The following is a 24,461-nucleotide window of genomic DNA, read 5'->3' as shown; positions in this document are numbered from 1 at the left end:
TTACCATACTCTTAAAGTTATACAAGCACATAGTCAATCCTATATAATTTTATAATTGTGTGTCTCTGAAGACTGGGAGGGTAATTTCTGAATGAAAGGGGAGAGTTGGCTTTGGCCTGAGAAGTGACACTTCCTTCCCTGGTTGCAGCAGTGGGAGGACACAGCCCAAGAGGAAGATGAGCAGGCTGGGAGGCCCAAGCAGTAACAACTGAGAGGGAGAATAGCAACGGGGGAAAGTCAGGCTGGAGGAGCTGAAAGCTGCCCCGAGATGTCCAAGTACAGGTTGTGGAGTTGGGCTGCCAGGCTTCAAACCTGAGGGTTCAAGTCACTTATGGTCTGTTGAAACCTTGAGAAAGGAACTTACGTGCAAAGCCTCCATTTTCCTACCAGTGTTATAGGAAAAACAGTAATTCCTGCCTGATTCATTACTATACACATGGTAAGATATAAGTTCTCAGAAAGTTTTTAAAACTTTTCCTGCATTAATGTATGACTTCAACAGTAAATAGGTTGGACAATATGTTATAATGTATTGGTGCATTCTGTAAGTTGCAATTTGCCAAGAAATCTCTCAGTCAGGAAAAAAACATGAATTTGCTCAAAAGAATTCCTCTCTAAAATTTCTCCTTCTCTCACTCTCTCTTACTCTTTTTTCTTTTTTTCTACAGTGGATGGGGACCAGAGACAGAGCAGTAAAATGACCTTTTACAGCTGTGTTAGGTGAAAATTAATAAAAGGAATCTTCACTCAGATGGAATCAGCAGGCCAGAAAGAAGACCTCTCACACAGTACCACTGGAGATCCCCAAGGAAAAACTCTTCAACAGGAGATTCTCCAGTGAGAGTCCCCAACAGGAAAAAGTATGCCTCACATCTCCTAGAAGAACCCAGAAGTACCCCAGCAACCCAGCCAAGGGAAAAGGGTCATTACCTTGAACTCTCACTTTCCTCCAATGGACTTTCTTTTAAAACAATCCTTTCCAACTTACTACTTTTCTTTATAAAATAAGACAGAGAAACTTCCTCTTTTTCTTGGTTGAATTTGCCCCATGTCTTTTGCTACAGGTTGCTTGTCCCAAATGACAATTCCCCTGCTATTCCTGAGTAAATCCATTTTTACTTGAAAAATCACTATTTTTAAGGTGAACAGATTTAAGCAACAGGAATAGTAGTATTCACTTATGAGTCAGAATATTCATAAAGCTTTGTAGGAGACCATAAATTTACCATGTGTTTTTTTTAATTAAAAATATTCTGAGGTTTTCAAACCAAGAAACTTCAAAACTAAATAGAATGAAATAGTGTTACTAGATGGCAGAAAATGATGAACAGTTTCCAGTGGTTACTATTCAGTAGAGTTATCTGAAGTGATAGTTAAAAGTACCCCACACTCTGTATTTTCAGCAAGCATCAGAAGTTATAAGAGGCAGTATTTGTACGGGCCAGGTATTAAAAAAAAAAAAAAAAGGCATGGTAAATAAACATGAATAGGCTTACAGTTAGTATTTTTTCATTAAGAATGAGATTGAATTATTTCAAATAATAGTTTTGTATTATTCAAAATATTAAATGTTAAGAAAAAAAATAACCCACTGTTTATCTGCTAGGATTTAAATTGTCTGTGGACTACCACCAGTGCCCAGCGGGGTGCAGTCATGATGGAGGGGGCTGGAGGAGGAGGAGACTGCACCCAGGGCTTCTGCGAGGGGGCTGGGAGTTTGGGCCCTCAGTCCTAAAAAGGACTTCAGCCCCTTTTTCTCAGAAGATAAAGCATACTCTCTTCCTTGTTCCATGCCGGATTTTTGCTCCAGCCCTGCTTAGGGGGTTTCCTTGGACAACAAGGAGATCAAACCAGTCAATCTAAAAGAAATTCAATTCTGAATATTCATTGGAAGGACGGTTGCTGAAGCTAAAGCTCCAATATTGGCTACCTGATGTGAAGAGCTAATATATTGGAAAAGACCCTGATGCTGGGAAAGATTGAGGGCAGAAGCAGAAGGGGTGAAAGAGGATGAAATGGTTGGATGGCATCATGGACTCAATGGACATGAGTTTGAGCAAACCCCAGGAGGTAGTGGAGGCTGGGGTGCTGCAGCCCATGGGGTCGCAAAGAGTCGGACACCATCTTAGCAGCTGAACAACAGCAACTGCTACATGCTCCAGGAGGAGCAGAGCATCAGGGTGACATGCCTCAAAGCCAACCAACTCTGAGCTGCTTGAGCTACACTCTGACCCCACGGGGCCATCCTTGCCTCCCTTCCCCCAGGATAGGGCCTGCACTGGGGGATTTTATTGTCATTATTTAACAGAAGAGTGCTTAGAAGATCAAGCTTAGGACCAAACTTACTTGAGGCAGACACTGCAGCTGGGAGTCAAGTCAGCTGCTCCAGATCGCCCCTAGGGCTCATTTTGCTTCTGTCTCCTCTGGATACTGCTCTTATTCAGAAGCTGAAAAGCCAGTTGGTTATTAAAAGTCACCTGGTGTGGGTGGGGTTTATGAGAATCGAAATTGAAAAGACAGAAGGACCTGTATTTTTTTTTCCCTTTCCTGGAGGCAGTAACCTAGATGCCTTCCAGGAAAGCCAGGGAGATAAGGGTTCCTCCCTGCCTGGCTGGGTAAACCCAACTTCATCCCTCCTCCACAGGTGACTTAGGCATTCCTGACCCCACAGTGAATGAGACCCAAATAATGGTAGGATGAGAGTTCAACAGCCTGTCTCTCGGGGTGTTTTTATGAAAGAAGGGGTTTATTTATTAATTTTTTTTTCAGTTGAAAAGCCTTTAATTCTTTTATTTTTCTCTTTCCTTTTTAAAAAAGTACTTTCTTTTTAACTCTATGATTTCTTTCTTCACTGGAGAAGAAAATGGCAACCCACTCCAGTGTTCCTGCCTGGAGAACTCCATGGACAGAGGAACCTGTGTATTTAACCCTTGATTTTATAGCCCAGAAATATTCACTTTTTTTTTTTTTTTTTTTCTGTTCTTTTACTAAGGTGGATCCACCTTTGGGGTTTGGGCGTTCATTAAGATTTCTTCCATTCTTTTCTGTATCCTAAGGTGTTGTACTAAACTACAAGTTAAAAACTTGACTGCTGCTGTTAGGGAATCAGGTTCTTTTGCCCAAGGAGCCACAAGCCAAAACACTGAGACACCAAGGTTTGCAGCAGAGGCCACCCAGTAAGGAGGCAACAGAACAAGTCTCAGGTCTGCCTCCCAAGAGGACAGGTGCTTAGAATATTAACAGGAGCAAGAAGCAGAATGGTCTTAGGCCTTAGAGAAAGGTGATTGGTGGTAAGGAAAAGTGAGATAATTGGTGTTCTGTGCAAGTTTATCTTGGTTACCTGCTTCTTCATGGGACATGTGCAAATACAGAGGATTTGGTGTGAAACAGGTTGGTGAATTTTGGGCTGTGATGACAGTGGGTCACCTATGGGACAAAAGGTCTCTTCTGTGCAGATTCTGATGAGCTGTATTGGTTTGACCTGGTATCGGCCAGTTTTATTTTGTTACAATAGGAGTTTTCAAACAACCTGTTCCCTTACCTGCTGTTCTGTAAAAGGAGCTCAAGAATTTCACTTAGTCACCAGTTTCTGTTACAGGTCTTTAACCCTGTGAATCAGGGTTTGGTTATCTGCCAGGAGCCAGCACGGGAGTTCCCACCCATGACAAAGGTCATGAGGAGAGGATTTGACATGCAAAGGCGAATCAGAACTCGAGAGGCCCCCTGGACCTGCCCAAGCATCTACCCCAAAACCAAAATCTGTCTGTTTTGCTATTTCACGACTTTCACCAACTCTTCTGACATTAACGGGGGGCTATCCTCGATCACCTTTCTCTGAAGAAAATCAACTTAGAGCTCTAGTTAATAAGTCTCCTGGGCATAATAGGAGTGTTTCAATTCAAACCCCTCTGATGACTTTCTAGCTTGCCTGACAGGTTTGTTTGGACCCCTGCAGCTACGCATGTGATTGTTCACAGCCTCCCAACCAGGAGAGGCACGGGAAGCTTAAGATATTCTAACAGTGCAGAGCTTCTCAGAGAGTTAAAATTGTTAGAATAGAACTAGTACAGGATTTCTTGTTTGAGCTAATGCTTGTTGCCAAGTTTCCATATCCCTTACCTACTGTGTCCCTGGGAGTGTATTGATTAATATAGTTGGTATATAGAAATGTAAGGAGTAGCTTCAATGTTTGTAACCCTGGACCCTTGACTTAATTCTTTTCTTGTTATAACCCACCACACTTTTGCCCTATAGGCATGCAACTTTATCTAATGCTTTCAGAAGGTGGAGCCTGACTTTAGAATAATCACCTTTAGAGAAAATAAGTTTTCTGATTGACTAACCATTATTCAGAAGAATAAGTCATAAAATGTTAACAGGCCTCCTGGCCAGAAGATGATGTAAGTCACCTAAAACCTTTGCATATGATAAGTTTTCAGAAAGAAAGCCTGGCTTCAATAAGAGTCAAGGACTGCTGACCTTGCATGACTCTACACCCCCTATTATCCTCTATGCACAACTTAAGTTATAAAAGCTACTTTGGAAAATAAAGTTGCGGGCCATGCTCATCAAGCTTAGTCTCCCCATGTTGTTCTTTCTTGTTTCCTTTTCTCTCCTTTTCTTCTCTGTTCTTCCTTCAGGATGACTAATTTGGAGCACAGGGGCCCTCTGAGACCATTTATTTGCCCGGGCTTCTAAGACCCACTCGAGAAGGTGCCTAAGGTGGGGCACTTTCTGAGATTTGAGAGGACGCCTGTGGCCTCCATGGTCAGTGCAAACCTGATGTCACAGGTTTTATTGGCTTTCTGTGTAAACCAGTTAGTTCAAGCCTCTGTCTCTTTCTCCTTTTATCTATCCTTTTGCCAATGCCATCCTCCCGAGGGAGTCCCTGGATCCAACTGGGGCTGGACACCGGTAGTTATCCCATCTGTATCTAGACGGCAATGAGGAGAAAGGAAGGACAGGCAGAATGTAGTCTCAAAGTTCTATGGCCAAGACTAGCCAGGAGCTAGTGCTTTGGCACGTATTCCCTATGCAGACTTTTCTAGCTGCAAAATCAGCTAGAACAGTATAAAAATCCTTAGTCAGATTGCCATATGCTTATTTTATAAAATAAAATGATACTGTATGTGGAGCTGCAGAGTGTGTTGTAACTGTAAGGTGTATGTGACAATATCAGGGACAGATTTTTCTAGAATTCTGAGACTGCACTGAGTAGATTCAAGACTTAAATCCAGTCTGGGAAAATTACTGTGGCCATATAATTCCTGAGCCACCAAGATTGATTTAGGGGGGAGATTAAATACGTGAACTGTGAACTTCCAGATGTTCAAGCTGGTTTTAGAAAAGGCAGAGGAACCAGAGATCAAATTGCCAACATCCGCTGGATCATCAAAAAAGAAAGAAAGTTCCAGAAAAACATCTATTTCTGCTTTATTGACTATGCCAAAGCCTTTGACTGTGTGGATCACAATAAACTGTGGAAAATTCTTCAAGAGATGGGAATACCAGACCACCAGACCTGCCTCTTGAGAAACCTGTATGCAGGTCAGGAAGCAACAGTTAGAGCTCGACAGGGAACAACAGACTGGTCCCAAATAGGAAAAGGAGTATGTCAAGGCTGAATATTGTCACCCTGTTTATTTAACTTATATGCAGAGTACATTATGAGAAACGCTGGGCTCGAAGAAGCACAAGCTGGAATCAAGATTGCCGGAAGAAATATCAATAACCTCAGATATGCAGATGACACCACCTTTATGGCAGAAAGTGAGGAGGAACTAAAAAGCCTCTTGATGAAAGTGAAAGAGGAGAGTGAAAAAGTTGGCTTAAAGCTCAACATTAAGAAAATGAAGATCATGGCATCTGGTCCCATCACTTCATGGGAAATAGATGGGGAAACAGTGGAAACAGTGTCAGACTTTATCTTTTTGGGCTCCAAAATCACTGCAGATGGTGACTGCAGCCTTGAAATTAAAAGACGCTTACTCCTTGGAAGGAAAGTTATGACCAACCTAGATAGCATATTGAAAAGCAGAGACATTACTTTGCCAACATAGGTCTGTTTAGTCAAGGCTATGGTTTTTCCAGTGGTCATGTATGGATGCAAGAGTTGGACTGTGAAGAAAGCTGAGCACCAAAGAATAGATGCTTTTGAACTGTAGTGTTGGAGAAGACTCTTGCGAGTCCCTTGGACTGCAAGGAGATCCAACCAGTTCATTCTGACGGGGATCAGCCCTGGGTGTTCTTTGGAAGGACTGATGGTAAAACTGAAACTCCAGTACTTTGGCCACCTCATGTGAAGAGTTGTCTCATTGGAAAAGACTCTGATGCTGGGAGGGATTGGGGGTAGGAGGAAAAGGGGACGACAGAGGATGAGATGGCTCAGTGGCATCACCAACTTGATGGACGTGAGTTTGAGTGAACTCCAGGAGATGGTGATGGACAGGGAGGCCTGGAGTGCTACTATTCATTGGGTCACAAAGAGTCGGACATGGCTGAGCAACTGAACTGAACTGAGGCATATGACCTAAAATAGATAAACTTAATCATTTCTCAGTTACATGGATCCAAGAAATTTTTTTTTTTTTTTTTGCTTTTGCTCTTGCTCTGTTTCTCTGAATCTCTTCTCTTGTTTTCATCAACTTTTTGTTGTTGTCAGTGAGGGTATAAAGATTTGTGTTTCTAGATGAAGACTGTAAGCCACTCAGATATGTTTGGCTCTGGAATGTTATATATACTATTACCAAAGTATCTACAAGTGTTATTTGAAAACAGATTATAGTGTGTGAGAGTAATACATATAGCAGCATATAAAAATAGATTTTAAAAGCAAAAATGCCTGTCTGTAGGCATGCAGAAATTTGAAGACAATTTCAGCTTTATAGAAAACATAATATTGTTGTATTTGTATGTACCTTGTGGCTCAGCTGGTAAAGAATCCACCTGCAATGTGGGAGACCTGGGTTCGATCCCTGGGTTGGGAAGATCCCCTGGAGAAGGGAAAGGCTACCCACTTCAGTATTCTGGCCTGGAGAATTCCATGGACTATACAGTCCATGGGGTCACAAAGAGTCGGATATGACTGAATGACTTTCACTTTCACTTTATAATATGGCTTCCAATAAATTGAGAAATGGCAGAACTGAAAGAATAGGGAAAGTCAAAATTTTTAGGACACACTTATCCCACTTCAGAGATTAATTAATAGAACGAACACACAAAATCAGTAATGGTGTTGAAGACTTGAAGTGAAGTGAAGTGAAGTGTTAGTCACTCAGTCATGTCTGACTCTTTGCAACTCCATGGACTGTAACTCATCAGGCTCCTCTGTCCATGGAATTCTCCATCAAGAGTACTGGTGTGGGTTACCACTTTATTCTCCAGGGGAATATTCCTGACCCAGAGGTCAAACCCATATCTCCTGCATTGTAGGCAAATTCTTTAACATCTGAGCCACCAGAGAAGCCCAAAGCTTTGAAGAGGATAATTAGCAAATTGAACAAATATTTAACATGCTGATAATTGTGATCAAACACTGTAGAAAACATTTTTTTCAGGTTAAGAAATTAAAGTTAAGCAGAGTATACCAATTTACCATAATACTATGTTAAAAAAATATTCCCTGGTGGCTCAGATGGTAAAGAATCTGCCTGAAATGCAGGAGACCCAGGTCCAATCCCTGGGCTGAAAAGATCCCCTGGAGAAGGGAATCGCTACCCATTCCACTATTCTTGCCTGGAGAATCCCATGGACAAAGGAGCCTGGTAGGCTATAGTCCATGAGGTTGCAAAGAGCTGGACGTGACTGAGCAACTAACACTTTCACTTTTCAATGTTATAAAACAGTGACAAAAAGATAACTGAAGATTCTTATATTTTTATGTTATAATTCTAAATAATCTATAGGCCACGAAGAATTTTATTTTGAAAAATATAAAATATTTTTAAATGAGAAATACTGATAATACTATATTTCAGACTTCAAGATGCAGTTAAATCACTAATTTCAGTGAAATTATATCCTCAGGCCATAAACTAGTAAAGAATTAAAGTAGAAAACAAGCTAAATATCAACCTCTTCAAGTGATCCAAATGCAGAAAAAGTAGAAGAAACCAAAATAAAAGCAAAACAGACTTAGTGGAGTAGAAAACCACTATATAATAAGAGAGTCAAAGCAACCAAACTGTTTGTAAAATTGGTAGTTTATGAAATTGGTAAACTTAGAGTGACTAATCAAGAGAAATGAGATCCATGTTCCAAACTACTAAGAATCCAAAATGTCTCAAGAGAACATTGATCCAATCTGAAAAGAAAAAAGGTCCAAATAATCTATAAAATCATTCTTTTAAAAACCTATCCCAAGTGAGGTCACAAAGCAAGAAGAGAAAATTTCAAAGAGTTGCAATCCCTTTTGAGAAGATGAGCCACATAAACAAGTTATCTTTTATCTGATTACAGATATTAGAATAACAAAAATTTTAATAAACTTCCTGCATATTGCACAATGGCCAGAATCCCCAATAAACCTTGACATAAGAGAAATTCACACATACTCATATAAAATCTTCCATTGGCCTCCATCAGGTATCATAAGAAATAGTAGATGGAGGGCAGGAGATATGCAATAACCTTTGTTGCGCAGACTGACTGAGTTTTTCAAGGTTTGAGGTGCAATAGATTTACCTGGAAAACCTAAGAGTATGCAGGCATTCAACAAAGCCTTGCAGTGAGTAAATAAACAACAACAACAACAAAACAAAAACAGCAGCCTACCATTGGAATAGGTCAAGAGCACAGAGACTGCCCACAAGACAAGTATGCAGGGTCTGCTAAAGGTTTAGGATGGAACAAGAAAACTAAAAGAGTCTTCTGGTGCTTCAGGTCTTCCACTACAAATAGTAGAATTCCACTGGAGGAATGTGAAGCTTGTGGTGGACTTGATGTAGTGTAGCAACAACAAAACTCAGCACAGATGAATTACTACACTGAATAAATGCCCCCCACAATCATCCTAACCAAAATAGAGGTTGTGATATTTTTCAACTATAAATCTTATTATCTCAATATCCACTTTTTTTTTTTACAGTGCTAAGCATATAATAAAAATGGAGTCAAGCAAAAATAAGAAACAAACAAAAACAAACAAACAAACAAATCCAAGTTAAAACTATGCATCATAATGAGATAAGACAAAGAACAGAAACAATATCAGAAATAAACCTAATGTGGAACAATTGGGGCCTTTGAAATCACTATTACTATGTTGAAAAATCTACAGGAAAGGTGAATAACACACATGAACACATTAAAATTTTTTAAAGACTGCATGCTATTAATAGAGTTAAATGGAAATCCTATAAAAGTAAAGCACAATATCAGTGACTAAGAATTCTTTTAAAGGAATTAACAGAAAATATGTGAACAAATTGGTGGAAAGAACCATACAATCTGAGATAGATAGATAGTCATTAACCACATGGAAACACAGAAATAGAGAGAAAAAAATATTCTGAGCCTTCAATAATTTAGGATATCCCCCAGTACAATGACAAAAGGTTTCCGTGCACATAACTGGAAAAATAAAAATAGAAGAAGTAAAGAAAGAGGCAGGAAAAATACTTGAAGAGAAAATTTCCCAAAATTAATAAAAGAGACAAATGACCAATCAAAGGTTCACAGAACCCCAAACAAAACAAATATAAGATAACTACGGCCTTGCGCCCCACAGACTAGTAATAAAAGCCAATTATGAACAGAAAATCTTAGAGACAAGCAGTGAAAAAAGAAACATTACATACAAAAGAGCAAAAACTAGGCTTGGAAAGAAACATTGCTGGAAATTACATAAGCTAGGAGAAAGTGGAATAACATTTCTTTTAAAGTGTTGAATGAAAAATGTCAACCAGAATAATCTACAGAGTAACAATGCCTTTAAAGTGAATGCAAAAGATTTTTAAACTATAGCGTTTGTATGTACCCTATTGGTGGGAATGTAAATTGATGGAGCCACTATGAAAAACAGTATGAAAGTTCCTCAAAAGACTAAAAATATAACTACCATAGCAAGGGTATGGTATGGGCATGGTACGTGGTATGAATTTATGTAAGCATTACACTCATTCATGATTGTTCTGGGCTCATGAACTAATCACTTCCTAAAGGCCCCACCACCAAAACCAGCACATTGGGCATAAGTTTTTCAACATATGATATTTGGGGAGACATACTGATTTTGATGGTAGTATAAAATGATATCCAATCAGTCCATTCTGAAGAAGATCAGCCCTGCGATTTCTTTGGAAGGAATGATGCTAAAGCTGAAACTCCAGTACTTTGGCCACCTCATGTGAAGAGTTGACTCATTGGAAAAGACTCTGATGCTGGGAGGGATTGGGGGCAGGAGGAGAAGGGGACGACAGAGGATGAGATGGCTGGATGGCATCACTGACTCGATGGACGTGAGTCTGAGTGAACTCCAAGACATGGTGATGGACAGAGAGGCCTGGCGTGCTGTGATTCATGGGGTCGCAAAGAGTCAGACACGACTGAGCTACTGAACTGAACCAAACTGATAAAAGTTCTCTAGGGCAGGCAGGGGTCCCAACTCCCCTCATCCCCTGCTGCAGACTGGTACTAGTCCATGCCTGTTAGGAACTTGGCTGCACAGCAGGAGGTGAGCTTCAGGGCAAGAAAGGGAAGTTTCATGTGCCACTCCCCATCACTAGTATCGCCACTTGAACTATCCTTTACCTCCACTCCCATTGTCTTCCATAAGACCAGTCCCTGGTTCCAAAACGTCTTCTAGGGGACCACTTTTCTAGGGAAACCAAAAGATAGCAAAGAGACAAAAACATTAACAGTAAGGAAATTTTATTTCCTGACACAGCAGCCAAAACAAGTGGTAAACACAATCTAACCTGTTGACAGTTAACATAAAACCTCACACTATAGACATATTTACATCAGGTCCTTCAAAATATTAAACTATGCCAGCTTTCAACAAAAAAATTACTAGACATGCTGAAAGGCATAAAAGCAGTCTGAAGCATCAAATCAAGTATCAGAACCAGACTCAGACAAGGGAATTTGCAAATAATTTGCAAATTATCAGACAGCTAAATTTAAAATTACTGTGATTAATATGCTAAGAAATCTAATGGAGAAGAGGAAAACGTGAATGAACAAGTGAGTAATGTAGGGAGAGAAATGGAAACTCCCACAATTGTAAGGAGATACAAGAAACTAAAAACAGGCTGACAGAATGAAGATTGTCTTTGGTGGGTTCATCAGTAGACTGAACATGATTGGGACGGACTCAGTGAATTTGGAGGTGTGTCAATAGAAACTTCTCAAATTGAAAAGCACATCATATTCAACTACAGAAAATCAAAGGCAAAGAGAAAATCTTGAAATAAGCCAAAGAGATTTTATTTTACTCATAGAAGCACTAGGGTAAGAATTATATCAGACGTCTCCTTTGAAAGCATACAAGCAAGAAGAGAATGGAGTGAAATAATCAAAATCTTGAAAGAAATAGCAACACCAAATTAGAATTCTGTGTCTACTGAAATTATTCTTCTGAGTGAAGGAGAAATAAGTACTTCCTCAGACAAGCAAAAATTGAGGGAATCTCTCACCAGGAACCCTGATTTTTAAGAAATGTTTAAAGTTCTTCAGAGGAGGAAAATGATATATCAGAAATTTGGATCTACATAAAGACTGGAAGAGCACTGAAGGAGGAATAAATGGCAAGAAAATAAAAATATATTTCTCTTATTCTAAGTTGATCTAACATACAACAATTTATTAAAGCAATAATAGCGCCAGTGTATTTGAAGATTGAAGAGTATGTATGAGTGAAATGAATTATAGCAATGATACAAAAGACCAGAGAGAAGAATTAGGAATATTTTGTTATTTTAAGGTGCTTGTGCTATTGGTGATGTGGTATAGTGTTATTTGACACTGAACATGGATTGGTTAGAAATGTATATTGCAATCTCTAGGGCAAACAGTTTAAAAAAATTTTTTAAAGAGGTACAATTGCTATGCTAAGAAAGGATAGAAAATGGAATCATAAAAAGAATACATTTGAATCAGTTCTAATGAGGTGGATGAAACTGGAGCCTATTATACAGAGTGAAGTAAGCCAGAAGGAAAAACATAAATACAGTATACTAACGCATATATATGGAATTTAGAAAGATGGTAATGATAACCCTGTATACGAGACAGCAAAAGAGACACTGATGTATAGAACAGTCTTATGGACTCTGTGGGAGAGGGAGAGGGTGGGAAGATTTGGGAGAATGGCATTGAAACATGTGAAATGTCATGTATGAAACGAGATGCCAGTCCAGGTTCAGTGCACGATGCTGGATGCTTGGGGCTGGTGTGCTGGGACGGCCCAGGGGGATGGTATGGGGAGGGGGAGGGAGGAGGGTTCAGGATGGGGAGCACGTGTATACCTGAAATTTAAAAATGTTAAAAATTATTAAAAAATAAATAAATAAATATGAAAATATAAAACTTGAACAAAAAAATAAATAAATTGTGAGTGGATGTTGAATTTTGTCATATACTTTCTGTCTACTAAGAAAAAAAAAATGGATTCATATAAAAAGCATAATTAAAACCAAAAGTTAGAAAAGGAGTGAAAGATAAAATAGTGACAAAGATATGGGCAATGAATAGTGAAAAGTATAAAGTCAGGTGGATATTAATCCTACTATATCAGTAATCAATTTCAATATCAATGGTCTAAATACACCAGTTAAAAGACAGAGACTGTCAGAGTGGATTAAAAACACAAAACTCAATTATCTGTTGTGTACAAGAAAACCACTTTAAATATAAAGACAAAGGCAGACTAAAGGGATGGAGATTATGGCATATCATATAGGGTATATATAGATTATATATACCATATATGTGTCATATATGGTATATATAGATGATGGTAGATAACATCAGTTTAGTTCAGTTCAGTCGCTCAGTCATGTCCGACTCTTTGCAACAACATGGACTGCAGCACTCCAGGCTTCCCTGCCCATCACCAACTCCTGGAGCTTGCTCAAACTCATGTACATCGAGTGGGAGATGCCATCTAACCATCTTAACCTTCTCCTCCTTCCCTCAATCTTTTCTAGCATCAGGGTCTTTTCCAATGAGTCAGTTCTTCACATCAGGTGGCCAAAGTATTGGAGTTTCAGCTTCAGCATCAGTCCTTGCAATGAATATTCAGGACTGATTTCCTTTCAGATTGACTGGTTTGATCTCCTTGCAGTCCAAGGGATTCTCAAGAGTCTTCTCTAACACCACAGTTCAAAAATATCAATTCTTTTACACTCAGCTTTCTTTAGAGTCTAACTCTCACATCCATACATGACTAATGGAAAAGCCATAGCTTATTCTAGACACGAGTTTTGTTGGCAAAGTAATATCTCTGCTTTTTAATGTGCTGTCTTGATTGATCACAGCATTTCTTCCAAAGAGCAAGCCTGTCTTAATTTCATGGCTTCAGTCACCATCTGCAGTGATTTTGGAGCTCCTCCAAAAATAAAGTCTGTCACTGTTTGCATTGTTTCCACATCTATTTGCCAGAAGTGATTGGACTGCATGCCATGATCTTCGTTTTCTGAATGTTGAGCTTTAAGCCAACTTTTTCACTCTCCTCTTTCACTTTCATCAAGAATCTTTTTAGTTCCTCTTCACTTTCTGTCGTAAGGGTGGTGTCATCTGCATATCTGAGGTTATTGATATTTCTCCCGGCAATCTTGATTCCAGCTTGTGTTTCATCCAGTGCAGCATTTTGCATGATGTACTCTGCATTCAAGTTAAAGAAGCAGGGTTACAATATACAGCCTTGATGTACTCCTTTCCAGATTTGCAACCAGTCTGTTGTTCCCTGTCCAGTTCTAACTGCTGCTTCCTGACCTGCAAACATATTTCTCAAGAGGCAGGTCAGGTGGCCTGGTATTTCCATCTCTTGAAGAATTTCCCACAGTTTGTGGTGATTCATACAGTCAAAGGCTTTACCATAGTCAATAAAGCACAAGTAGGTGTTTTTTCTGGAACTCTATTGCTTTTTTGATTATCCAATGGATGTTGGCAATTTGATCTCCAGTTCCTCTGCCTTTTCTAAAACCAGCTTGAATATCTGGAAGTTCACAGTTCACGTAGTATTGAAACCTGGCTTGGAGAGTTTTGAGCATTACTTTGCTAGCATGTGAGATGAGTGCAATTATGTGGTAGTTTGAGCATTCTATGGCATTGCCTTTCTTTGGGATTGGAATGAAAACTGACCCTTTCCAGTCCTGTGGCCACTGCTGAGTTATCCAAATTTGCTGGTATATTGAGTGCAGCACTTTCACAGCATCATCTTTTAGGATTTGAAATCGCTCTACTGGAATTCCATCACCTCCACTAGCTTTGTTTGTAGTGATGCTTCCTAAGGCCCACTTGACTTCAGATTTCAGGATGTCTTGCTCTAGGTGAGTGATCACAATATCATGGTTATCTGTGTCATGAAGATCTTTTTTTTCATAGTTCTTCTGTGTATTCTTATCACCTTTTCTTAATATCTTCAGCTTCTGTTAAGTCCATACGATTTCTGTCCTTTATTCTGCCTATCTTTGCTTGAAATATATCCTTAGTAGCTCTAATTTTCTTGAAGAGATATCTCAGTTCAGTTCAGTTCAGTTCAGTCACTCAGTCGTGTCCGACTCTTTGCGACCCCATGAATCACAGCACGTCATGCCTCCCTGTCGATCACCAGCTCCCAGAGTTCACTCAGACGCACGTCCATCAAGTTAGTGATGCCATCCAGCCATCTCATCCTTTGTCGTCCCCTTCTCCTCCAGCCCCCAATCCCTCCCAGCATCAGAGTCTTTTCCAAAGAGTCAACTCTTTTCATAAGGTGGCCAAAGTACTGGAGTGTCAGCCTCAGCATCAGTCCTTCCAATGAACACCCAGGACTGGTCTCCTTTAGAATAGACTGGTTGGATCTCCTTGCAGTCCAAGGGACTCAGTCTTCTCCAACACCACAGTTCAAAAGCATCAATTCTTCGCCGCTCAGCTTTCTTCACAGTCCAACTCTCACATCCTTACATGACCACTGGAAAAACCATAGCCTTGACTAAACAGACCTTTGTTAGCAAAGTAATGTCTCTGCTTTTCAATATGCTATCTAGGTTGGTCATAACTTTTCTTCCAAGGAGTAAGTGTCTTTTAATTTCAAGGCTGCAGTCACCTTCTGCAGTGATTTGGAGCCCCAAAAGACAAAGTCTGACATCGTTCCCACTGTTTCCCCATCTATTTGCCATGAAGTGATGGGACCAGATGCCATGATCTTAGTTTTCTGAATGTTGAGCTTTAAGCCAACTTTCCCACTCTCCTCTTGACTTTCATCAAGAGGCTTTTTAGTTCCTCTTCACTTTCTGCCATAAAGGTGGTGTCATCTGCATATCTGAGGTTATTGATATTTCTTCCAGCAATCTTGATTCCAGCTTGTGCTTCTTCCAGCCCAACGTTTCTCATGATGTACTCTGCATATAAGTTAAGTAAGCAGGGTGACAATATACAGCCTTGACGTACTCCTTTTCCTATTTGGAACCAGTCTGTTGTTTCATGTCCAGTTCTAACTGTTGCTTCCTGACCTGCATACAGGTTTCTCAAGAGGCAGGTCAGGGGTCTGGTATTCCCATCTCTTGAAGAATTTTCCACAGTTCATTGTGATCCACACAGTCAAAGGCTTTGGCATAGTCAATAAGGCAGAAATAGATGTTTTTCTGGAACTCTCTTGCTTTTTCCATGATCCAGCAGATGTTGGCAACTTGATCTCTGATTCCTCTGCCTTTTCTAAAACCAGCTTGAACATCAGGAAGTTCACGGTTCACGTACTGCTGAAGCCTGGCTTGGAGAATTTTGAGCATTACTTTACTAGCATGTGAGATGAGTGCAATTGTGTGGTTGTTTGAGAATTCTTTGGCATTTCCTTTCTTTGGGATTGGAATGAACACTGACCTTTTCCAGTCCTGTGGCCATTGCTGAGTTTTCAAATTTGCCGGCATATTGAGTGAAGCACTTTCACAGCATCATCTTTCAGGACAATAGATGAGATATCTAGTCTAGATATCTAGACTAGAAGAGATATCTAGTCTAGATATCTAGACTAGAAGAGATATCTAGTCTTTCCCATTATTTTTGTTTTCCTCTATTTCTTTGCATTGATCACCAAGGAAGGCTTTTTTATTTCTCCTTGCTCTTCCTTGGAACTCTGCATTCAAATGGGTATATCTTTCCCTTTCTCATTTACCTTTTACTTCTCTTCTTTTTTCAGCGATTTGTAAGACCTCTTCTGACAACCATTTTGCCTTTTTGAATTTCTTTTTTTGGGGATGGTCTTGATCACTGCCTTGATCACAGAGTCATGAACCTCTGTCCATAGGTCTTCAGGCACTTTGTCTATCAGATATAGTCCCTTGAATCTATTTGTCACTTCCACGGTATAATCGTGAGAGATTTGACTTAGGTCATACCTGAATGGTCTAGAGGTTTTCCCTACTCTCTTCAATTTAAGTCTGAATTTGGCAATAAGGAGTTCATGATCTGAGCCACAGTCAGCTCCTGGTCTTGTTTTTGCTGACTGTATAAAGCTTCTCCATCTTTGACTGCAAAGAATATAATCAATCTGATTTTGGTGTTGACCATCTGATGATGTAGAGTCGTCTCTTGTGTTGGAAGAAGGTGTTAGTTATGACCAGTGCCTTCTCTTGGCAAAACTCTGTTAGCCTTTCTCCTGCTTCATTTTGTACTCTAAGACCAAATTTGCCTGTTACTCCAGGTATCTCTTGACTTCCTACTTTTGCATTCTATTCCCCTATGATGAAAAGGACATCTTTGTGGGTGTTAGTTCTAGAAGGCCTTGTAGGTCTTCATAGAACCATTCAACTTCAGCTTTTTCAGCACTAGTGGTGGGGCATAGACTTGGATTACTGTGATATTGAATGGTTTGCCTTGAAAATGAACAGAGATCATTCTGTCATTTTTGAGATTGCACTCAAGTGCTGCATTTCAGACTCTTGCTGACTATGATGGCTACTCCGTTTCTTCTAAGGGATTCTTGCCCATAGTAGTAGATACAATGGCCATCTAAATTAAATTCACCCATTCCAGTCCATTTTAGTTCACTGAATCCTACAATGTCGATGTTCATTCTTGCCATCTCCTGTTTGATCACTTCCAATTTGCCTTCATTCATGGACCTAACATTCCAGGTTCCTATGCTATATTGTTCTTCGCAGCATTGGTCTTTACTTCAATGACCAGTCACATCCACAACTGGGTGTTGTTTTCCCTTAGGCTCCATCTCTTCATTCTTTCTGGAGCTATTTCTCCACTCTTCTCCAGTAGCATATTGGGCACCTACTGACCTGGGGGATTCATCCTTCAGTGTCATATGTTTTTTCCTTTTCATACTGTTCTTGGGTTCTCAAGGCAAGAATACTGAAGTGGTTTGCCATTCCATTCTCCAGGGGACTGCATTTTGTCAGAACTCTCCACTATGACCCAATCCATTTTGGGTGGCCCTACATGGTATGGCTCATAGTTTCATTGAGGTAGGTAAGGCTGTGATCCATGTGATCAGTTTGATTAGTTTTCTGTGACTGTGGTTTCACTCTGTCTGCCCTCTGACTGATAAGGATAAGAGGCTTATGCAGGCTTCTTGATGGGAGAGACTGACTGAAGGGGAAACTGGGTCTTGTTCTGATGGGTGGGGTCATGCTCAGTAAATCTTTAATCCAATTTTCTGTTGATGGGTGGGGCTGTGTTCCCTCCCTCTGGTCATGAAGATAATGGTGACCTCCTCCAAAAGGTCCCCTGCAGGCACCATTGTATTCAGTGTCCATGACTCTGCAACAGGCCACTCTCAACTTACCCTCCTGCCAAAGACTCCTGGACACTTACAGGCAAGTCTGGGTCAGTCTTTTGTGGAGTCAGTGCTCCTTTCTCCTGGGTCATGGTGCACACAAGGTTTTGTTTGTGCCCTCCAAGAGTCTGTTTCCCCAGTGTTGTGTGACTGCTGTAATCAAATCCCACTGTAACAGGAGGGAAAGGGGCAGGCCACAACTTTTGAAAGAATGACATCACCCAAGGACACAACATAAACTGATTAGAATCAAATGGGACCATGATGGCAGACAATACTAGATCTTGATCCTCAATCACAAGTGAAATGACACATCCAGAAGTGCCATGACAGTTCCAAGGCACTGTTAAAAGACCAAGGAATGGGCAGTGGCCCAAATCCTGGAAATCTCTTCCCCTTTTCCAAAAATAGTTCAAATAATCCTCACACTCATTAGCATGTTAAATTACCCAGCCTATAAAAACTAATCACGCAATATTTTGTGGTCTCATTCAGCCTCTACAAAGGCCCACACTCTTGTCTGTGGAGTGTGTTTCTCTCTCTATCTGAATAAATCCACTTCTTATCACTTTGTCTCTCACTGAATTCTTTCTGCAATGAGACATCAAGAACCTGAGTTTCACTGGGTCCTAAAACCATGTACTATGGGTTTGGGCTAGGTTTGAGTCCCAACCATGGGGGTTCAAGTCCCAAGCAGGGATTTGGATGGGTAAAAGTCCCAGCCACGTGGATTCAAGTTCCAAGCAGGGTTTTGCTGGTTTCAAGTCCCAGAACATGGGTTTCGGGTCCCAATCTGTGGTAAATGGTTTCACCACTGGCCTCCAAGGTCAAATTCCCTGGGGGTTCTCAGTCCCTTTGCCAGATCCCCAGGTTCATATGCCATACTAACACTAAACAAAAGAAAACTGTGGAAGACAGAGTAGACATCAGAAAAAGAAAACGATCATGGATAAAGAGGGTAATTGCATACGAATAAAAGGGTTAAATTTCCCAGAAGATATAGCAACCCTCAATGTGTTTGTGCCTAACCACAGAGTGCCAAAATATGTGTGTCATAAACTGACACAACAGGGAGGAGAAACAGAGGAATCCATTGAAGGCTTGAAGGTTTCAACACCTCTCGGTTAGAAATGGACATATATAGTAGGTGGAAAACCATTACTGACATATCTGACTCTTTGCAACCCCATGAACTGTAGCCCACCGGGCTTCCCTGTCCATGAGATTATCCTGGCAAGAATACTGGAGTGTGTTGCTATTTCGTTCTCCAGGGGATCTTCCCAACCTAGGGATCAAATCTGCGTCTCCTGTGGCTCCTGCATTCGCACATGGATTCATTACCACTCAGCCACCTGGGAAGCCACACAATGTAGAACTGAAGAGGATCTCAAATCAGCTGTAAACAGTTCACATCTAGAGACTACTCCATCCAACATCAGCAGAATATACATTCTTTTCAAGCTCATATGGGCCAAGGTAAATCACATTCTGGATCATAAACTATGCCTCAACAAATTAAAAGAATAGAAGTAATACAATATTTCCTGTCAGATCACAATTGAATAAACTGGAAATCTGTAAGAAAAAGCTGGAAAATTCCTGAATATGTGGAGATTGAGTAGCACCCTTCTTAATAACATATTGGTTAAAGGAGGAATCTCAAGAGAAATTTTAAAAGAGTTGAGGTAAATAAAAATAAAAATACTACTTCCCTAAATTTGTAGAATTTTGTGAAAGCAGAGCTTAAAGACACATTTATAATATTGAGTGTGCATATAAAAAAAGAAGAAAAATTTAAAATAAAAGCCCAAGCTTCCATAATAAGAAAGTAGAAAGAGAAGAGCAAATTCAACTCAAAGCAGAAGAAAAGTAATAATTAAAATTAGAGTAGAAATTACTAAAAATTAAAAACAAGAGATCATTTAAAAATCAACAAAATTTTAAAAAATCAAAATCATTAAGCCTCTAGTAAGGCTAACAAGGACAAAAGAGAGATGATGTGAATTACTGTTACCAGAAATTAAGGATGGACAATGTACAGATATCATGGACATTAAAAGGATAATCAATAAATAGTATGAACAACTCTGCATCCACAAATTTGATACCCTAAATGAAATGGACCAATTCCTTGAAGACACTTTCTGACAAAACTCATTTAAGAAGAAACAGACAATTTAATAAGACTTATAAATTTATCAAATAAATTAAATCAATACTTAATAACCTCTAAAAGCAGAAAGTACCATGCTCAGTTCAGTTCAGCTCAGTTTTTCAGTCATGTCTGACTCTTTGCTACCCCATGAATCACAGCACGCCAGGCCTCCCTGTCCATCACCAACACCTGGAGTTCACCCAAACTCATGTCCATAGAGTCGGTGATGCCATCCAGGCATCTAATCCTCTGTCGTCCCCTTCTCCTCCTGCCCCCAATCCCTCATAGCATCAGAGTCTTTTCCAATGAGTCAAATCTTCGCATGAGGTGGCCAAAGTACTGGAGTTTCAGCTTTAGCATCAGTCCTTCCAATGAACACCCAGGACTGATCTCCTTTAGAATGGACTGGTTGGATCTCCGTGCAGTCCAAGGGACTCAGTCTTCTCCAACACCCAGTTCAAAAGCATCAGTTCTTCAGCGCTCATTTTTCTTCACAGTCCAACTATCACATCCATACATGACCACTGGAAAAACAATAGCCTTGAATAGACAGACTTTTGTTGGCAAAGTAATGTCTCTGCTTTTCAATATACTATCTAGGTTGGTCATAACTTTCCTTCCAAGGAGTAAGCATCTTTTAAATTCATGGCTGCAATCACCATCTGCAATGATTTCGGAGCCCAAAAAATAAAGTCTGACACTGTTTCCACTGTTTCCCCATCTATTTCTCATGAAGTGATGGGACCAGATGCCATGATTTTAGTTTTCTGAATGTTGAGCTTTAAGCCAACATTTTTACTCTCCTCTTTCACTTTTATCAAGAGGCTGTTTAGTTCTTCTTCACTTTCTGCCATAAGGGTGGTGTCATCTGCGTATCTGAGGCTATTAATATTTCTTCCAGCAATCTTGATTCCAGCTTGTGCTTCTTCGAGCCCAGCGTTTCTCATGATGTACTCTGCATATAAGTTAAATAAGCAGGGTGACAATACACAGCCTTGACGTACTCCTTTTCCTATTTGGAACCAGTCTGTTGTTCCATGTCCAGTTCTAACTGTTGCTTCTTGACCTGCATACAGGTTTCTCAAGAGGCAGGTCAGGTGGTCTGGTATTCCCATCACTTTCAGAATTTTCCACAGTTTATTGTAATCCACACAGTAAAAGGCTTTGGCATAGTCAATAAAGCAGTTTTCCATGATCCAGGAGATGTTGGCAATTTGATCTCTGGTTCCTCTGCCTTTTCTAAAACCAGCTTGAACATCAGGAAGTTCACGGTTCCCATACTGCTGAAGCCTGGCTTGGAGAATTTTGAGCATTACCTTACTAGTGTGTGAGATGAGTGCAACTGTACAGCAGTTTGAGCATTCTTTGGCATTGCCTTTCTTTGGGATTGGAATGAAAACTGACCTTTTCCAGTCCTGTGGCCACTGCTGAGTCTTCCAAATTTGCTGGCATATTGAGTGCAGCACTTTCACAGCATCATCTTCCAGGATTTGAAATAACTCAACTAGAATTCCATCACCTCCACTAGCTTTGTTTGTAGTAATGCTTTCTAAGGCCCACTTGACTTCACATTCCAGGATGTCTGGCTCTAGGTGAGTGAACACACCATCGTGATTATCTTAGTCGTGAAGCTCTTTTTTGTACAGTTCTTCTGTGTATTCTTGCCACCTCTTCTTAATATCTTCTGCATCTGTTAGGTCCCTACCATTTCTGTCCTTTATCGAGCCCATCTTTGCGTGAAATATTCCCTTGGTATCTCTAATTTTCTTGAAGAGATCTCTAGTCTTTCCCATTCTGTTATTTTCCTCTATTTCTTTGCATTGATCACTGAGGAAGGCTTTCTTATCTCTCCTTGCTATTCTTTGGAACTCTGCATTCAGATGCTTTATCTTTCCTTTTCTCTTTTGCTTTTCACTTCTCTTCTTTTCACAGTTTCTTGTAAGGCCTTCTAAGACAGCCATTTTGCTTTTTTGCATTTCTTTTCCATGGGGATGGTTTTGATCCCTGTCTCCTGTACAATGTCACTAATTCCATCCATAGTTCGTCAGGCACTATGTCTATCAGATCTAGTCCCTAAAATCTATTTCTCACTTCCACTGTATATACACAAGGAATTTGATTTAGGTCATTCCTGAATGGTGTAGTAGTTTTCCCTACTTTCTTCAATTTAAGTCTGAATTTGGCAATAAGGAGTTCATGATCTGAGCCACAGTCAGCTCCTGGGTTTGTTTTCCTGACTGTATAGAGCTTCTCCATCTTCGGATGCAAAGAATATAATCAATCTGATTTCGGTATTGACCATCTGGTGATGTCCATGTATAGAGTCTTCTCTTGTGTTGTTGGAAGAGGGTGTTTGCTATGACCAATGCCTTCTGTTGGCAAAACTCTATTAGACTTTGCCCTGCCTCATTCCATATTCCAAGGCCAAATTTGCCTGTTACCCCAGGTATTTCTTGACTTCTACTTTTGCATTCCAGTCCCCTATAATGAAAAGGACATCTTTTTTGGGTGTGAGTTCTAAAAGGTCTTGGAGGTCTTCATAGAACATCTTCAGCTTATTCAGCATTACTGGTTGGGGCATATACTTGGATTACTGTAATATTGAGTGGTTTGCCTTGGAAACGAACAGAGATCATTCTGTCGTTTTTGAGATTACATCCAAGTACTGCATTTTGAACTCTTTTGGTGACCGTCATGGCTACCCCGTTTCTTCTAAGAGATTCCTGCCCACAGTAGTAGATATAATGGTCATCTGAGTTAAATTCACCCATTCCAGTCCATTTTAATTTGCTGATTCCTAGAATATTAACGTTCACTCTTGCCTTCTATTTGACCACTTGCAACTTGCCTTGATTCATGGACCTGACATTCCAGGTTCCTATGCAATATTGCTCTTTACAGCATCGGTTCTTGCTTCTATCACCAGTCACATCCACAACTGGGTATTGTTTTTGCTTTGGCTCCATCCCTTCATTCTTTCTGGAGTTATTTCTCCACTGATCTCCAGTAGCTTATTGGGCACATACTGACCTGGGGAGTTCCTCTTTCAGTATCCTATCATTTTGCATTTTCATACTGTTCATGGGGTTCTCAAGGCAAGAATACTGAAGTGGTTTGCCATTCCCTTCTCCAGTGGGCCACATTCTTTCAGACCTCTCCACCATGACCCCCCCCCCCAATCTTGGATGGCCCCATACAGCATGGCTTAGTTTCATTGAGTTAGACTAGGCTGTGGTCCATGTGATTAGACTGACTAGTTTTCTGTGATTATGGTTTCAGTGTGTCTGCCCTCTGATGTCCTCTTGCAACGCCTGTCATCTTACTTGGGTTTCTTATCTGTTCACAGCTGCTCCAACAAAGCGCAGCCACTGCTCCTTACCTTGGACAAGGGGTATCTCCTCACAGCCACCCTCCTGACCTTGGATGTGGAGTAGCTCCTCTTGGCCCTCCTGCGCCCACGCCGCCACCACTCCTTGGAAGTGGGGTTGCTCCTCTCAGCCAACGCCCCTGACCTCGGGCGTGGGGAGCTCCTCTCGGCCACCACCCCTGACCTTGGGCTAGGGGTAGCTCCTCTCGGCCATGCTTCTGTACGGTCCGTCTCAAAGCAAAAAGCATCATGCTCAGATGAGTTCAATGGTGGATTCTACCCAACATTTAAAGAAGAAATCATGTGAATTTTACACAGTCCCCTTCAGAAAATAGAAGCAGAGAAATATTACTGGCTCATTCTGTCAGATCAACCTTACCCTAACACCAAAGCCATGCAAAGGCATTACAAGAAAAGAAAATCACACAAACATTTCTCAGGAATAAAGATGCCAAAACTCTCAAGAAAATATTAGAAAATTGAATACAGTAATGTCTACAAAGAATAATACATATAATACAACCAAGTGGGATTTGTACATGAAATATAAGGCTTTATGTACAAAACAACAGAGGAAAAGTTAAAAAGAATATTGAGATCATGGTAAAGAAAAAAAATTTTTAAATCACATTGTATGTGATGTATGTGATAATACTATTGGGTTATTATCATTATTTCTAACATAGTATGTATCTCCAGAAATCTACCTAAAGAATCAGTTGACACTAACATGGATGGAAATGGATCACATTATGAGACTATAGTTTCCCAAGTGGAAGATAGACAACTCTCATTTCCAGATTCCAGTGGGGAGGCATATAATTTTATTCTGCCAAGCAGGTACACTTTTGTGAGATTGAGATGGAGACATGAAGTGAAGTGAAGTCACTCAGTCATACCCAACTCTTTGTGACCCCATGGACTTTAGACTTCCAGGCTCCTCCATCCATAGGATTTTCCAGGCAAGAATACTGGAGTGAGTTGCCATATCCTTGACCCCATGGACT

General features: G+C 40.3%; 1 protein-coding gene across 6 annotated transcripts in view; it reads right to left on the bottom strand.

Moving 5' to 3' along the window:
• The window catches only part of LOC133244316 (guanylate-binding protein 2-like), an 80,709-nt gene that overhangs the window by 30,918 nt on the left and 25,330 nt on the right, over positions 1-24,461 (bottom strand). The window contains exon 1 of one of the 6 annotated variants that reach the window (XM_061411338.1): positions 2,347-2,452. The exons of 4 other annotated variants lie outside the window; for them this stretch is intronic. Coding sequence is in view for 1 of the 2 variants with exons in the window: in XM_061411337.1 (XP_061267321.1) it covers positions 23,428-23,730 (303 nt within the window). In the remaining variant the exon portion in view is untranslated. Of the gene's footprint in view, positions 1-2,346; positions 2,453-16,150; positions 23,731-24,461 lie in introns of those variants that run through there. One more of the 6 variants, XM_061411337.1, reaches the window with a different exon arrangement.

This window comes from Bos javanicus, chromosome 3 (genome assembly GCF_032452875.1).
Source record: "Bos javanicus breed banteng chromosome 3, ARS-OSU_banteng_1.0, whole genome shotgun sequence".
Classification (NCBI taxonomy): Eukaryota; Metazoa; Chordata; class Mammalia; order Artiodactyla; family Bovidae; genus Bos; species Bos javanicus.
This window is presented reverse-complemented; position numbering and strand designations above follow the sequence as displayed.